This window comes from Cryptomeria japonica, chromosome 7 (genome assembly GCF_030272615.1).
Source record: "Cryptomeria japonica chromosome 7, Sugi_1.0, whole genome shotgun sequence".
Lineage (NCBI taxonomy): Eukaryota > Viridiplantae > Streptophyta > Pinopsida > Cupressales > Cupressaceae > Cryptomeria > Cryptomeria japonica.
The window spans coordinates 125,142,807-125,161,517 of NC_081411.1; the positions used below are offsets into that span (position 1 = coordinate 125,142,807).

Here is an 18,711-nt window from a genome sequence, read left to right on the forward strand (position 1 = left end):
AGATTAAAAACAAGTTGTACAAAAAGAGACTAATGTGTTTTTTATTGTAATATAATCTAAAATTTCATGTATATTTATCTAGAAATATTTAAAAATATTTAAAAATAATTTCTTTATATTTAAAAATAGACTTCTTCATCCTTTAAGTTGTTTTGCATAGACATGTCCTTGTGATATAGAATATGTAGATTTTGGTTTTATTTTAGGATAGTTAATTTTTTTAATGATTTTCTTGTGTTATGATGTGTTAAATTACATATCAACAAGTCTATTGAAAGAAATATACATTGTTTTTTAAGAGCTACATTAACTAGCGTATTAATCATATGTGATTTATCTACAACATGTAACATTTTTTATTTCAATATTTATTTTAAATTATATAATCACTTTATTTCCAAAATGCATTTAGAACTATTAGATTATATAAAGGAGAACCAACATTTATGACTTTAGCCTAAATCTATAATGATTAGAATAGGGATTGTATACATGCAACACACAAATTTCCTAAACATGTGTTACTAAACTTAAATCTTATTGAAGTACATTTACAAATGAGCACTTGTATGTATTCCTTTCTAAGAAATAAGCATGCTATTTATTTATATATTTACTCATAGTTTTAGATAAATATATGTTAAATATGCCAATTATGCTTATGATGGAAGATATTATTATTTTTGAAAGAAAATGGAGGTAAAAACTATTGAAAATTAAAAATCGTAATAGTTTTTTCTAACAAAAAAAAATGTCTTTCTTTAATTAATCAAAACAAAGTAAAAGGATCCTAAACCAAGAGCAATAGAAACATAAAACAATCAACATCTTATTCCTAAAGAAGATCTTAAAGCTTAGAAAGGTCGTTTGATGTTATAGGAGGTGATCCAACATAGAAATATATAAATATATAATAATGGTGTTGGAAGCTATTATGATTTAGTCAAATTTTGATATTTATATGTCATCAAATCTTTTCTTAAGTTGTTATTCATCATAAGGATATAGAAGTTAGAGTAAATGACTTTTTCTTGGAAATAAAAAATGTATTATTCAATACGTACATACGATTCATCTTGTAAAGACTATTAATTCAATATTTATGTATTCTATGTTGATGACATGATGCAATGGCTCTTGAATGCAAAAGAGTGTGATTAATTTCTTGAATAAATGAGACTTGATATAGAAATGAAATGTGGGTATCTAGGGAAGCAAAGGTCACTCTCTAGAATAAGAGAGGTTCTAAAAATTATATACATGAATAATTACATGTAAGGGATGAATCAAAATAGAATTTGCTTGACCATAAAGATTTCCTAGAAATGTGAAAGATAATATTTTAGTCTATTAGACGGTTCGTTCAACATTGTTAATAATATCATTATTAGCAATTGCTTAACCACCTAAGTAAAACATGCCATGGAAACTTAATCATATTAAGTGGTGTATCAATATTTAAAAATTATTAATAAATTTGTAAAAGAAATGATAATAGCTGATCCATTTACATATAAGATTTGGTTATGAAGGACAACATTAACATGAAAAGTCAGCTTTGATCTATTAAAAAATTCAATTGTACAGCCCTTTGCAACAATCCCAACTTGCACTTCAAAAGGGCCGCGGCTATTCTGGTTTCAAAACGGACCTTTCGTACAATGTGATAGCGATGTGCTAGTCAATCGCAATCGTTTATGACAAAATCAACGGTATAAATTCACGACTAACATACGTTTGTGAATCTATACTGCCGTTTTGAAGCCAGAATAGACACGTCCCTTCAAAAGTAACATGAAAAGAAAGCACTTGTTGCTTATTGGCTCATTTGTTGCTCTAATAAAAGAAGATTTGGTGTAAAATCATCTTCCTCGCCTTCTTCCTCCCCTTTTTTTCCCCGACCATCCCCTGTGAGAATTCTTTCTCATATTTGGGGTTTCAGATTCCTCTTCCACATCTTTCCGGGATGTGGGTGGAATTGGAAACATTTCCTCTCTTTCCTTAATCTTAGCATCCAGAGCACTAATCACATCATTCAGTGCATTACTGGGCTCCTCCACTTTATTCATCAAAACCTCTATAATTTCTGCACACGTCATCTCAGCCCCAGAATTCATCTTCTCTTCCACTGCTGGAAACAGAGGATGATCCTCAACCTGCAAATAGTTGAAGGCAAGCGATTTAAAAGCGTCAAAACTGCAGGAGGATAGAAAAATGTGCATGTCCATCCGCCCACTTCTGAGAAGCGCGGGATCAAGCATTTCTTTGTGATTGGTTGTAAACACAATAATGCGCTCCTCCCCGCAGCAGGACCACAGCCCATCCGTGAAATTCAGCAAACCAGACAACGTAACGCTACTCCCCTCTTGCTCTTGTCGATCACCTGGTGGAGGATTCGAAGCCCTATCGGCTAACTTGAGTGAGCAATCAATGTCCTCAATAATAATCACAGATTTCTCTTTTGTTTGGGTGAGAAGCGCTCGGAGCTCGATGTTGTCAATCACTTGCGTGAGCTCCAGATCGTAAACATCGTATTTCATGTAGTTAGCAATGGCAGCAATGAGGCTCGATTTCCCTGTTCCAGGAGGCCCGTGAAGAAGGTATCCGCGCTTCCAAGAACGCCCAATCCGTCTGTAAAACTCTTTTCCCTTCTTAAAGCGGTCAAGATCTCTGAGAATGCTGGACTTGAGCAGGGGATCGAGAGCAAGAGAGGCGAAGGTTGAGGGGTGTTTGAAGGGGACACCTGTCCATCCTTCACCCCATCGAGCATCACCAGTATTGGTATATAACATGAGATCTCTGTTGAGCGTATTGAGCTCTGCTGCGCGATTTGCAATGTGATCGAAGTAAGCGCAGAGAAAGTCTTTGTCTGGCTGCTCTGCTTTGAGAGTAAAGCTCCGCCTCTCGCTCACTGCATTGCGGTCTCCTCCTCCTCCTCGTCCTCGTCCTCCTCCTCCACTGCGCTGCTCAAGGAGGGCACTGTGAGTCCACCATAGCCTGACTCCCCTGAAGCTGTCCTCCACCACTTCATCAAACGCTGGAATAAACCCCAAATTGGTTGAATTCCTGGCACGAAACACAGTCAGTCTTCGAGTACGGCTAATGCCATCCAGACCGTTGAGATAGCGCTCAACGGTTTCATAGAGATCATTGGCGTTAACTCCATGACTGTCTTTGAATTCTGGTATTTCCATATGATAGTGGGGAGGATTGAAATAATACTTGATAGATGAAAACCAATCCATTAAGATTTTATGGAGGTGTGGAGGAAGAATATTTTGCAGGAGAGTGAAAAGGCCTATAAGTGACCATATTTTTGCAATCAATTGCTCCATCGTCTACAACTATGGAACAGATTTAAGGCAGGAGTTGATTATCTCTTTGGTTTGGAGGAATCTCTTCGAAATGTGGTGATGTATATCAAGTTTTTAACGTGGTGAGCACGTTATATCCTTTATTTTCAATTAATTAGTAAATACAGTCAAATGTGCATCGGCTTTACTTTCCGCCATCTTTGACTGCCCGCGTTGCCATGGAGGAAGATTTCTACGCGGAAATTAGCTGCCCGGCATTCATTTTATTTGTTTTTTCTCAAGAAGTGATTTCAGGAGTGGCGGGTGAAGTCTCCTTGGCTAGGAGGATTCAGTACTTGTTACTTGCTGCCTAAGGCAGGTACATTTAGATTTTGTCCAAATGGTGAGGAAAAATATTTTGCTACATAGCGAAGATTCTGGCACGTGGTCAATCTGGTCTACCTGCTTTATTAGAAATGAATAGTTCATTTCCTCAATTTAAATATTTATTGGGAGTCGTTATGGAACTCCTAGAAAGCATCAAGCATAGGTTATTATGTATTGATAACGTATGAATGATATTGATATCTTAAATAAGTTTATAGCAGTTTGTTTTATGAATGCACAAACATGCACAGCTCGAATAAATTTATACTTGCCACATATTCAAGGGATTTTTTATAATGAGGGTATGATAGAAGAATTAAAATATTTTTTTAAAGATGTAAATTTTATTTTATAGTTTTTTCATTGTTGATTTATTTTAATTGTTTTTAATAAATTTTATGATAAAATTATTTCTAAAATATTTTTGTTATTTATTGTAATTTTTCAATTTAAAAGAATGTGTTTTTTAATTCAATTATTTTTGGAGTCTAATAAAGACAAACTATCTCTTATATTAAGTGGGCTATGAAAGAATAAGAAATTTTTGTACAAAGTCATATTATTTTTTTAATTACAATAATGTAAAGCTTAATATTCAATTTTTTATCTTAATTTAATTTGTATAATCAAATGTGAAATACATATTGTAATTAGTTTTAAATAGATAATTTTATTTAATGATAAATAATATTATTTAATGGGATACATTATCTCTCACAAAGGTATAGAGGTTGATCCAAGAAAGGTGAAAGTTATACTTGAGATGCCTCCACCTAAGACTGTCAGTCAACTATGATCTCTAGAAGGAAAAATACAATTTTGTTTGTAGTTCATAGCACAATTAACTAACAAATGTCATCTTTTTACTCATCTTCTACACAAGAATTATTCTTTTATATGGGGTGACAAATGCCAACAAGCCTTCTAGCTACTAAAGGACTATCTCATGTATCCTCCTACTCTAATGCCACCCATTAATGGAAAACCATTTGTCCTTTACATATTAGCAAGAACTTTAGAATTGGGTTCTTTACAAGCAAAGAATGATTATAAGGGAGAAGAACAAGTTATCTATCACGTCAGTCATACTCTATTGGGTAATGAATTAAATTACACTAAAAGGTTTTTTTTTTTGTTTTTTTGTTTTGTTTGTGTGTGTGTCTTCCTATGGTATTTGCCCCATAAGAAATTCAACATTACATACTTAGTCATCAAACAAAGCTCATAGCTAAGATCAACCCCCTAAAATACATAATAAGGCCTCTCTTACTAGTTGACTCACAAAATTAGTTACGATCAATCCTTAGTGAATTTGACATTAAGTATGTGGAACAAAAAGCTATCAAAGGAGAAGAAATAGGTTATCAACTAAAGGATGCACCCTTGGTTAATGGTTATCCATTGGTCTTAGACATTTTTTACACAACAATCTTTACAGTAAAACCTACACAATCATGGATACTTTTCTTTGTTGGGTCATTTACTCAACATGGATCAAGTGTTAAACACACATAAGCATTGAAAGGGGTGGGGGGTAAATCAGTTCAAAATACTTCTAAACTGATCTAACAGATACTAAACAATATTTAACAACAATACTGAAAACATCAACCGTCAACACATGAAAACAAAAATTTATGTGGAAAATCCATTCAAGGAAAAACCATAGTGAGAATCATACTCATAATATAAATAGAGTTGATTATAATATTTTAGGCTCATTGCTAAGGAGCATCACGCACTTGATGGACTTGCAAGTCTAAAGCGCACTGCCTCAGGGCAAGATACATGGACTTGTGTGACTAAGGCATGTTGTTTCAGAGTAGGACATAAAGGACCATTTGGATATCCATTGTCTTCCACCAATAGAAAGATTAAAAAAATCAATATGAGAAGAATCTCATGGTCATGAAATTTCCCTTGAACAATTGTGTCAAGAAACCAATATCGTGGCAAACACATCTGACATCCGCCACTGTTTTAGAACTTCCTCACACTAATTATATATCACCTTCAAATCTCTTCACAAACTAACTTTTCAACATCTACAATATCAAATATGCTTGCACATCATTCATATTCACATTCACTTCACGTCAATTCACACTCCATCCCATACACAACTCATACATTTGAACTTCTTAAATACAAGTTAAATCGTCAAAAAGATAATTGACATTCAATCACAAACAAAGTAAACAATGTTGCACAAAATTAGCCACCGAGACCAAGAATAACCAAACCAGTCCACTCGAGAAGAAATAGGAGACCAAAATCCATCACTATACATCCTTCTAAGATGAATTCAATGAACTGCACACACTAACACTTCCTCCAAAGCCAACACCAAACGTAACTTGTCAATAAACAATAAAACTCAACGACCAGTCAGCTAAAAAGACACCCTATGGTGAGACCAATAACAACAATCTAACATAACTCCCAAAGCATATTTAGACCAAAAAGGGGCGATCCTAGAATATTGGGATGCACTTTTTCGTACATCCAGGTTTTTATTGACATCATACATTTTTTAGAAAATATAATGATTTAATCTTTGAGAGTTCCTATTTGAAGTAACTAATTTAAGAATGTTAGATTAAAACCTCTTAGATCAAAATCCCTTGGATAGAGCCTCTCTACTCTTAAATCATGCCCGCAATGGAATTTCCTTCACACCTATCAAAATGTTGATAAAAAACCACTTTTATATTAGCTTTTAGAGGTTCAAGTGATTTTTTTTATTTTTTATTTTAGTATGAAAGTCCTTATTATAAGCTATCCAAATGGTATAGCTATTAATATATTTAATTTCATTACTATATTTATATTTTATTTATTATGAATGTAGGTTTTTAATCAAACAGTAAGGATTGTGTTTCACAAATGTTAAAAGTTTGAAAAAAAGAGAATAAAAATTATAAAAAATATCTTTTACCTGGGTATTGCTATCCTCATTTCAACACAAAAAGAAGAAGTTAATTCAAATGCGTACAAAAAATGGTATGCATTATGAAATACACCTCTGTCCAAATTACAATTATGTCGACTTAAAAAATTAACCAAACAAATATATTTAACAAATAATAACGGAAAAATATCCATGCAGTAGATATTTGGGTGACAAATCTATATTTTAAAAATTAGAATTTCCTTCTTGCATAAAAAAATGTTATCCATTATAGAATAATTGTCACTTTTGAAAAATGATGATTATTGTAAGTAATAATTTATTAAAATTTAGATAACAATATGGACAATTCATTTCTAATTATTTTTGAAAAAATATGTTTATAATCTATACAAAAAATCTCACAAAACACTAGTTTACTTCATCTTCAAATTCTCAATGGTTTAGCTACTAGAAGTGATATAAAATAAAGATCTGATACAAAATGTTGATTTAAGTGTGAATTTTGGCCAAAAAGTGTAACCTTGCATTATTGGATCACCAAAAAGTATGATCCAATCAATATAATGCAATCGACACACTAAAAAATGCATCACAATTGAATATACCACACATAGACCAACATAACTCACTTGCAGAACAAAAATACCATTAGAGAACTAAACTTAAATATTGCATGAACCAAATAAATATGTCTACAAAACTGTAGCATGAGATTTTACAAATCTAGAGGCCACTAAGCATTTTTCAGGCTAGTCTAATAGACACCCTCATTGCCAAAAAACAACAATAATAAACTTCTTCAAACTACAAACCAAACAACATGATGATACAACATATTCAAACCTCAAAATATAGCCTCTACCATCTAGAGGCATTGAAATTTTTTTCGTATGTGTTAAACTTGCCACAATTATAAATTTTTAGATAAGTTCCATCAACATAGATTCAATAGCAACACCAAAAAGAGAAACATGCATCAAACTCAACAACAACACTAGACAGAGAAACCTACAACAATACAAGAACATATCCAAACCAAACTCTATCTAGACCACCAATTTTAGCATTAATAAAAACACAACTTAGATTTCCAACAATCTCTCCCTTTGCCATTGATGACAACACTTGTGCACATATAAAATTAATGCCTCCCCCTTTGACATCAAAGATAGAGATCACAACCAAACATAACATATTTATCTCAACAAGAACATACTCCACTACTCCCCATAAGAGCAACAACAACTTCAATCCATGAAAAAATGAATATGCCTTGAAAATTCCCTTGGAAAGATAGGTCTAGGTTCCAATTCCCATGTCATTTTTGTATTTGATTTAGCTCTTCTTCCATTTCTTTTATCCAACTATCTTATTTTCTTAGTTCTTTATAAGGCTTTGGTTTTTCCCATGAGAGAAAATAATAATTTTATTGCTCATTTTCTTTTGCCCATAAAGTCTCTTAGTATGATTTAATCTTATTTGTACCCTATTAAGAATATAGATAGCAATATGCATAAATTATTTCCAATATACATTAGCCAAGTTAGTATCTTTCAACATAGTTCTATCCATCTCAATAATATTCCTATTACTTTTTTTGTACAACTCTATTTTATTGAGGGGTTCTTGGGGAAAAAAAGTGTCTTCTAATTCCATGATTTTCACAAAAATTATCAAACTCATTTGAAGCAAACTCTCCTCCTCTATCAGATCTCAAACACTTCAAATGTTATATTACTTATCTTTTGAAATGTTATAAATTCACCCTTTTACAAAAACCATTAGCATAATGATAACATAAAGAATTAGCACAAAGGTTAGTAATACCTTAAGTATCTCTAGGTTCTTCTTTTAACTTGGACAAATAATGGTTATGTTGGCATAAGAGAAGCTTAGTATAAATGTTTAATATAGTTATTGAATAGTAATGTAAAGAAAATATATGTTCATTCTATCTATGAATGTTCTAGAATGTATTCCTTATTCATTCATTCTAACCCACTATATATGAAGGGAATTAAAAAAGTTGCTTATTATTTTCTATTAAACTATAATGCACAATTTTCCTCTCTTATGATAAATAATTTATTCTTTAAAGATGATTAGGATAGATAAAATAATCGATTTGAGTAGTTATAATTTCATTTAATTTAATTTTCTTTCTTTAATGATGTGGAAGTTGGAAAGCAAATTCCTTACTTATAGAATTTATCGTTCTTTAATTGTTGTCTTTTAATGATAATTGATTTGTGTGATTCCTTTTTGTTTCTAAGTCTTGTATCATGAAGTACTTATTCATATATTGGTTTAGTTGCATTTTAGTTTTATGTTGTTAGCAAACCTAAACAATAGGAGAAACTTAGAAAAAACCTAATAGCGTTTGATATATACAATGCCTCTAGCTTTCACTTCTAGGTAAATCCATTGTGATTGAGCTACTGCATCTAGTGCCTATTAAATATGAAATAACAAAATATGTGGAATTGAACCTATAAATCATCGGGATAAAATAAGGAACATCATGGAGACAAAATCAAAGAGGCAAGAAATAAGGAACCTACACCTACTAGTGAAACTGTAGTAAAACCGCGATAGGGTTTGGATGTATGTGATTTTCTTCTATTTTGATTTGGATGTTGTGATTCTCTAATTTAACACACGGGTTATGGGCGACATGATTTTAGGACTAGGACCTAGATGGAATTTGGTAAACAAGAAAGGGGCCAACATGGACCCCCTTTTCTCTATGAGCTTCCCAACGTGGGTAGCAATTGCAGAGAAATTTTCTAGGACAATGACCCTAGAAAGGGTTACATACTTGCTAAATAGTTTACATCAAACCTTGTTTAGAAACCAAAACTACATAGGCCTTGATCCCATTTGGAAGTGGTGTATGTAGGTAGTCTAGGGATGGAGTGATTCCCTAGTACACAGGGAATCGGGGATGGGGATTTAGGAAGGTTAACCAAGATTAATAAATCAAGATAATCATTAAGAAACAGGGGCTGGGTTTATAATTCCTAATATAAATGCTAGATAAAATAAATTTATGTATACTCAAAAGGATCCCTGAAGGATCACTTGATACCCCAAGGCTATGGGCTAAATTTAAAATAATACCTCCGAGGATGATGATCTCGATGCATTTCCATTAGTAAGTGTAGTCTTCAGGGATGTGAATCAAGACCTAGCTAGTCCTAATAAGTTACAAGACTCTATCCAGATTACATACCTATCCCATGCCTAAAAGGGGATAAATGCCTACCCCAGATAGGTAGATGCATGTTACGAATGAACAAATGCCTAACCTGCATGGTTAGATGAATGAACTAATACCAATTCTATGTGGATAAGAATACCTGATTATATCAATGAATGAACAGTTAATGAAAGGAAATAAACCTATTTTGTGCCTGCTACTATGGTTTACTCTATTTTTATTTTGGTTGATGCTAGTTCCTTCGTGGATCACTTCATATTGACCCCCTTCTCCCCTCTTTATCTGGTGTGCCCTTTTGAGGTGAATCTTTTAGGAGCTCTTGTTTTAGGTTTTGGATGGGATTTTCTTTGTCTTATATTGTTGAAGGGGGTTTCTTCCCTTGTGTTCTATCTTTTAGGTTTTTCAATCCCCATAGGTACTGCAAAGAGAGGATCTACTGAGGTGGTCTATGTGGTTTTTCTTCTAGGATTTCTTATCAGTCAAGTGCTTAGGGATACCTCTCAAAACCTTGGGAGGATGGATTTGGGTTTCAATGCCTTTCTCGGGTCTTGTACTCTACCATCTCTTCTCTTATTTCTTCTATTTTATAGGTGTATGTGTTTTTTCTTTCCTCGCTTGTTTTTTATGCTTCCATGCTTTGCAAGTGGGAGACTGTAGGCTTCTATGGCAGAGGAAAAGTCAAAAGTTAGTGGAACCCTTTTTGGTGTTGGTTGTCTCACTTTGGCCATTATTATTGTAGACTATGGACCGATTGAGGTGGTCCAAGATGTGTTTCCTATAGGGATCCTTACTCTTAAAAGGTTCAAGGGCACCTTTCAAAACCCTTTAGGGTTGTATGCTCTTGTCCATTATGTGAATATGCTATTTTGTTTATCTGGAATGGCTAAGTCTTTATACTATCATGAGGTTTTTGTGTATCTTCCAAATCACTATTTTTGGATACATTTGATGTGTCCTCCCTTTTGTGAATTTGTCACTTTTCATGGAGGTCCTTTAGGAAAAAGGTTGTGGGAAGCCTTTGAAAATCTATTGTTAGCTTTTTCTTTTCTTGGCTAGTTTATGACGAGTGCAACAAATTTTATTAGGATTATGATTTCCGGTGCTCTAAAAAACCCCTAATTTCTAAGATTGTAATCCTACTAAGGATTCAAGACCTTTTTTCCTATCAGTCTAGTGCCCTGGTTAGAAGCCTCTATTTTAAAAAATGGGTTTTCTAGTTTTTGGTGTTGGTGGTCTCACTACTTGTGAGTTCCTCCCTATTATGTTAAGGGATTGAGCCCTCTCCCACTTTAATCAATCAAAACATGTACCTTATGGTATGAAGTTTATTCATTGCAAATATGACCCATGGTATTGAAATACATATCTCAATTCCAGGCATAAATGTTTTTGAATATGAGCTAATAATGAGATGTATATAAAGAATAAGTGTACATGACACATAAAAAAGAGCTAAGTGCATGTAAATATGCATAATAATGAGTACAATATTATGCATTATGCAACACATTACTCACATACGCAAACTTAATATAAATATATTCATTATTTAGAATATTTACTGCAAATGATCCATATTTTTTCCAATTCTATCATACAATACTTGTTTGCTTTTACAAGATTATAGAAATGTTCAAATACGCGCTATTTACCAAATGATGACTTGTGACGGCCCCACGCCCCGCCACGTTTTGACCATCATATATAAGAAAAAACAAGTAATAGAAATGTCCATATCAATTACAATATTACATACATTTTTTTCTGTCTATATTTAGCCGAAGAGTTGTGATTTAGGGCAGAAGCTTGCTCGACCATAAAATTCAGGAGAATAATGACGCCATCCAGAAGAGGAGGATACGGAAATGAGAGCAATCCTGAAAGAAGAGGATTATTACAGCAAAGTATACAAGGTTTGCGGCGTAGAATAGAAGGGGAAGCAGAAACACGCAGATTCAACGAAGAGGAACGTCTCCTCCGAATAGAGCGAGCAGAACTGAGAAGCAGGATTGAAGAGATAATAAGGAGGTTGCAAACAATAAATGAAGGCCTCCGTAGTTTGAATTCTCCCTCAATTACACATCAACCTGAAGGTATATCTCAACAGATGGAGAGGGAGGGAAGAGAGTTGATAAGTGCGCTTGAAACCATAAAACTCTCTCTTCTTCACATTAGTAATGTTCCGCTTTGTGCAATTTGTATGATTGAATTTCATGTAGGAGAAGAAGCCTGCCAAATGTTCTGTCACAATACTCATATTTTCCACCATGACTGTCTTCGCCGATGGTTAGAGAGGAAAAAAGACTGCCCACTATGTAAGACGCCTGTTCCTTACCCATATCACCAACCATCTGCTCCTTCATCCTCATGACCATCAAATTAGGGGTCTGTAGATTTGCATTGAAGGTGTCAACTGAATGTAGAAGTAGTTACCCAATAATGTTTCAAAAGTTTGCCGTTTGTTCCAGTCCTTTTAGGCATGACAACAATTGGTAGAACACTTTAATCATTCCTTTAGGCAGTGCTATGGTTTAAGAAAACCTTAAATGTCATAATTTGACTAAGGTGGCATTTTGCAGTGCTTATGTTGAAGAATTACATTTCGATTAATAAAAGTATTTAATAAGTATTTATGATTATTTTTATATGTAGGGGTATTAAATTGTGATAGATTATTTAGTTGTCAAATACGGATGTTTACATTAATTTGCTTGTTATAAAATGTTATAATAAAGAAACAATCAAACAATTTCAATGAGATTAGTTATAAATGTATGTGTATTGTTTTGTTGAACTACTAATTCTATTAAATTAGAGCTTATTGTGTCAAGGTCAATCTTCTTGATTTATTCATTTTCTTATAACATTTTCAAACTCTTAATATGTTATATTTGTTGTAGTAATATTATCTTTTACTCAAGGATAAATTCAACATGTGGTTTATCTAAATTTGTTAGCATATTTTAAATTTTTATTTATTATATAAATTTATTTCTTATAGAATTCATACTAGGCAATAAATCATATCTTTATTTATATTTGAATTCAAAATATTTAATTAATTATATTCTATAATTTCCAATTTTAAATATCATTTATTTTATCATGTATATGAATGGTTCATTTCTGTGACAATCAAATGCTTTTTCATTTATAAATATATCATTTCAATCTACTATTAATGATGGAGTATCAAGCCCCTATTGATAAGGTACTATATTTTTAATAGTTTGTGGCTATCCTATTAATAACTAGGAAACATTTAAATTTATTATTTTTAGGATTTTCCTACTATAATACAATTGAAGCCTCAATTATTTTTTATTAATGATAAAGGTAAATAGAATAATAATATTAGCACCATAGAGTTTTAATTTGATAGAGCATGCGAAAGTAGATTTACATGGAAAAGTCTTGAATTGGAAAAATTCACCACCAAAGATATCCAAGATTGTATTCATCACAAAGGACTCACGCCAATAGTTTCATTTGTCCTAGTAATATAATTAGCCATATTTTATTAATGAAAAGAAAAATAGAATAATAATATTAGTACAAAAGCGATTTAATTTGATTGAGCATATAACATTAGATCTCCATGGGGAAACTTTACTATTGTGAATAAAGCCATGTCTTAACTAGTTCCTATGTCGGTCCATTCATTGTAAGTAATCTTAGGTATTATGTGTTATCTCTAGAAGTTAGTTATATTGGGTTTAGGTATCTCATTTGCTTTCTATGTCCTAGGCCATTTATATTTATTGTAAGTGGTTGTGTTTTAGCATAGGATTAAGATAAACATTAACATTTTATTTAATATTATCACTCACCTTTCTTGTATAAGCAAGGCTCTTATACTTTGTAACATATCTCCTTGATATTCATTTTATCAAATCTCTCAAAGATTATAATAAGTGGAAATTTCATATCTTGCATACTCTCTTGTAGATTGTTTCTTATATTTTTTGCAAGTGTTATTATATGTTGACATAATATTTAGCTCCTATATAGTATTAGAGTTATGTCCATGCAAAACTCTACTCATATTTGATGGCAGAGCTATTTATAGATGAGAGATATCGGTTATTTTTTGTAAAGTTGAGTAGTTTGAACTCTTGCATTATATGGTAACCTTAGAGAGAAAAATATACATAAATTTGGAAAAAAAAATAGATTTGGGACTTTGTCTTTTGTGGTTTTTGTAGACATATAAATCTGACCACTTTCCTAAGTGAATATTTAATATTCATTTAAACCTCATTCCTCTATTTAATTAAATTCTTTATATTCATCTATTTGATTGAATGAATTACTCAATTTATTTAATTAAGTTCACCTAAGCCTTTTCTAGCCTTTGATTAAATAAATTACTTTATTTAATTAATTCCTCTTTGTCCATTTTTAATTAAATTTATATTTAAGTAAATTAATCCTTACAAGTAACTAAATATAATTTATTTATTTAAATCCCTCACTTGTATTTATGCAAGTTGCATCTATTTGATTGAAATAAAGTAATTTTATTTTAATTAAATTCTTTTTCCCTCCACTTGCATTTTCCTACATCTCTCACTTGCCTCCCTAAACCCCTTCTAGATTCTTCTAATCAATTCTAATTTAGCCTAATCCATCTCCTAAAAATTGTCAGATCCCTAAGCAGAGAGAAGTCACTTCTCAAACCCTCAAAGTCTTCAATAATCATTAAAGGCTTTATGTCTTCAACAAGTCAACCCTCAAAGTCTTCCTAACCATTAATGGTTAACTCAACCTTCTTGCATGATTAGAGACTTTCTCTCTAACTCAACCCTCATCTAACCTAAGGGTCTCATTAAGCATTCATGAATTTAACCTTGGTTATCCCTTTAAGCCTTGCACAAGAGTTTACCCCTTGGGTAAAGGCTTTATCCAATGGATGACCCTAATCTAACCTTAAACTTACCTCTTAAGGTAACCAACATGTATTCTCAAGCATTTAATGCTTCTTTCATCTCCTCTCAAGCAACATCTTGTTGACAATTCTCACCATTTCATTGGTGATAATTGTAAACATGGATTGATAACTTTCAATCCTGGCCCTTGTTACAATTATCCAATCTTGACCATCCATTTCCCTATTTTTCCTATAAATAGAGCTCTCATTCTCTCATTTTCAATAATCCAAGTTTCATGCATCTATTCTGTAGTCATTTTACTAAGCATTTAGCCTCTCTTTGATAAAAATAGTCTTAATAGCATTTTAGAAGTAATTTTCAATATCATAGCATATCCATGTTAGACTAGTATATAATGTTAAGATAGGATTACTAATCTTTATCATAGAATCATATTTTATGCTAGTTTAAATCATCATAGATTCAATATCATATATATCTAGGTATGCATTCATACTAAATTAATCAAACATCACTCATTCTTGTAGTTGTCATTCCTAAGTCACTTTGTTCAGTGATCTAAGAGAAAAAACATTGACTTGAGGGATCTTGTGAGATAGAGAACAATGGAGCATCCCTTGGGAAGTTGATCTATTCAATATAGGTCCATAACTTGCACCAAGAGTCCCATTGGTGTGTGGATCTTTTTGAAACCAAATTTTGTGTTTCTGCTAACCACATTTCCTGCACACAATTTTCATTGGAGGTTCATATTGGACCATTTGAAAGAAAGCACATACTCGCCATTGAGTTAGAGTTAAAAAACTAGATTTTCTTTTTGTTTCACCTAAATTAGGCTTAGTGAGCTAGATCTAGAAGGGTTTGTAGTTGGAAGGAGGTTGCCAAAATAGGAGGTAATTAAAATTTTAAAGCACTTTGAGCTTAAAAAGACCTTTTCATTGCAGCTAGAAGGACTAAAGTCTTCATATAAACTATTGAATTTCCAATTGATATAGGATAATTTTAACTTAGGCCCTCATACAAATTTTCTTTCACCCATTGTCATTTTTTCTATATGACATTGTATGGCTCATATGATAGAAGCATCAATAAGGTACAATCAAATATTCTAAAATATAATTTTCCATCTTTGTAGCATATTCCTAGTAATTTTTTGGTTTGTTTCATCCTCCTACGCTACTTTATAATCTTTTATGTTGCATAGGTTTCTAAGCCAATAGTACAAATTGTATTGTTTGGCCAACATTTTTAAGATAAAATAAAAAAATTGTGGTCATTTTAAAATTTTCACCTAGTGTATTTGTTGAGGTTGAAATCCTATAGAAAATGATGGGATAAACTAATTGATTAGTGTAGCTTAGCCCATCGCTCCTAGTGCCTTCTCCATTTGGGTGGCAACATTGGCCACTATGGCACTTTAATGAATTAACATATGCCACTTAACCCTATCATTTTGGATGAGTGTTTCACATAGTGGGGTCTAGAATTCATTGGGATGATTAATCCCACATCAAGAGAAGGTCATAAATAGAAACTCACTTCTACTAACTACTTCACAAGCTTGTCCAAACTTGTCCCTTTGAAAGAAGCAACTAAAGGCATTATATTCAATTTTTTGGATGAGATTATCACAAGATTTTTTCCTCTAAGGGCAATCATATTTGATAATGCAAGAGGACTTTGAAATATTTGAGACTAAAAAATCTCTTCCATTGTTAAATGTGATATTTTTTGGAGGACAAAAACTCATGATATGCTCTTCAATAAAATTGAGTATCACACCTTTATTTTCATATTTTAGAGGGATGTCTTTGGAACAACATAGGAAGTAGGCATTATCAATGGGTATCCATTTATGAGCCCTACTTGATGTGGGTTTAATCATCTAGATGAACTCTAGGCCTTTCTATTTGAAGGGCTCATCCACCATTATAGGGCTAAGTGGCATAAAAAAAATTCTCCTTTTTCCAACAAAACCTTGGCACTATTGGCACTTCCTTACTAAATTATGCAAATTTGAGAATAGTTTTGACTACTAATACCCTACATAGATAATTTTCATTGATGTAATTTTCAATAAAAAATGGCCACTTGATGTTTCATAATGCATCTCATTTAGAATTTTATTAGCTTGAGATTCCTCTATGTACTTGTGCAATATACTATTAAAATTTATTTTGCAAAGAGCGCCCTATACAAAAGAATAACCTAATCCATATAAGATATAGAACCTTTTCATATGGAAAGGAAGTTGGTCTTGACCCATATCCATGAAAGAGATTTGATTAACCACCCATGAGTCTAACCTCATATGTACTACTTTTTGATGTTTCTTATTTTTCTCCCATTGAAAACTCTAAACCTTGAGCCGAGTACTTACAAAGTCCTTTACCATAAATCCTTTTGGAGGGCCTAACCTAAATGTCATATTTAAAATTTTATTGATAATATTCTTTTTTCTCAGTAATTTCACCTTCAAGGATATACTCTTTTACACTCTAATGGGCCACATATATCGTAATTTTGTTTGTGGCTACTAAATGCTTGAAATTATTTATTCCCTTTATAATTAAATGGGATCTTTTTTTAAAAAGACTTGTATTTATTTTTATATCCTCACAAATCCCCTAAATAAAAGGAAATGGGGTATTCACTTTTTTCAATATCATCATTTTGTGTCAATATTGCTACCAAGTTTTGTTAACTACATTAAACATACATGATAAAATATTTAGTTCAAAATTTGGCTTAACCAACATGAGAGCTAAGAAAATTATGTATTTTATCCTTTCAGAAGCTTCTCTACCCTCAAGTGTCCATTTTAAAGTTTATTTACTTTTTAGCATCAAAGTGATTGGTCTAGCCAATCCTACAAAATCTAATATAAAGTGGTTTAAAATTTTTATATTGCTTAAGAAATATTATACTCATTTTTTATTTAGTAGCAAATAAATTCATGGATTAGATTAAATTTTTTGAGGTCAATATAAATCCCCTCTTTGGGAACCATGTGTGCCATCCACCTATCATGCAGACTTCAAAAATACATTTCTTGAGGTTCAAAGACAACCCAAACTCCTAACCTTTGAAAATTCCTTTGCAAATGATCAAAACTATCCTTTTTTGACCTTGCAAAGATAGTAAGATCATATAAGTAAATGAGAATAATCTCATTCACCAAACCTTAGAAAATTATGTCCATTACTTGGTAGAATATGGTGCTAACATTTGAAAAGGTTTAAATGCATATTAGCATAAGAGAATATTCACCACTTTATTTTGAAACTGGTTTTGTGTTGATCCTCTTTCTTAAGTCATACCTAGTTGTATTAGAAGAAACCATCTAGAAAATAAAAGGTCTAATTGCCAACTATTGTTTGCATAATACAATCTATCAAAGGGAGGGTAGTGGTCTTTTAGAGATTCCCAATTTAGTTCTCTAAAGTCTACAAGAAGTCTAATCTTTGAATTTTTCTTCCTCGTCGAGATTGGATAGGACACCCATGTAGAACGCTTGATTGGGTAAATGGTTTTTTAGATAGCTAGTTTCTTCAAGTCTTGGAGCATGAGAGACCTTATCTTTAGATTCACTAGTCTATCTTCTATGAGATAAATTTGGATCCTTCTACTAAATTAATTGTATGTTGTACAATTTTCTAATTGTAACCTTTAAATTTTTCATAGTTCCAAGCCACGAACCTTCCATACTTACTACAAAATCATAACAATTGGTCCTTCTCACTCTGAGAAACATTGTTTTTCATCTTAACTTTCCTATAGATTCTAACATCCAGCACCAAATAATCACCCTTATCTACTACAAACTTCCTCTTGCAAATATTTGCATCATCACAATTGAAAATATTCTCTAGAGTTATCAACCCTTTCAAAATTTTATTAGTTTTCTACTAAATGATCTAATATCCTTAGAATTTCTCTATTTTTTGTTGTAATTTATCTATCAACTCTCTTAAATGCTATAAAAAAATGTGATAAGAGTGTCAC

General features: G+C 32.1%; 2 protein-coding genes across 2 annotated transcripts; one reads left to right on the forward strand and one right to left on the reverse strand.

Moving 5' to 3' along the window:
• Window positions 1–1,779: 1,779 nt before the first annotated feature.
• Window positions 1,780–3,385, reverse strand: LOC131056847 (AAA-ATPase At4g30250-like). The gene has a single exon (XM_057991120.2). The coding sequence runs from the start codon at window positions 3,333–3,335 to the stop codon at window positions 1,863–1,865; it is 1,473 nt and encodes a 490-aa protein (XP_057847103.1). The 5' UTR covers window positions 3,336–3,385; the 3' UTR covers window positions 1,780–1,862.
• An 8,263-nt stretch (window positions 3,386–11,648) lies between these two features.
• On the forward strand, window positions 11,649–12,185 carry LOC131056645 (probable E3 ubiquitin-protein ligase RHC1A). Its single transcript, XM_057990947.1, has one exon. The coding sequence runs from the start codon at window positions 11,649–11,651 to the stop codon at window positions 12,183–12,185; it is 537 nt and encodes a 178-aa protein (XP_057846930.1).
• Window positions 12,186–18,711: the final 6,526 nt, after the last annotated feature.

Excerpts from the sequence above, each read along its gene's own strand:
- LOC131056847 (XM_057991120.2), bottom strand. The coding sequence starts at position 3,335 with ATGGAGCAATTGATTGCAAAAATATGGTCACTTATAGGCCTTTTCACT.
- LOC131056645 (XM_057990947.1), top strand. The coding sequence starts at position 11,649 with ATGACGCCATCCAGAAGAGGAGGATACGGAAATGAGAGCAATCCTGAA.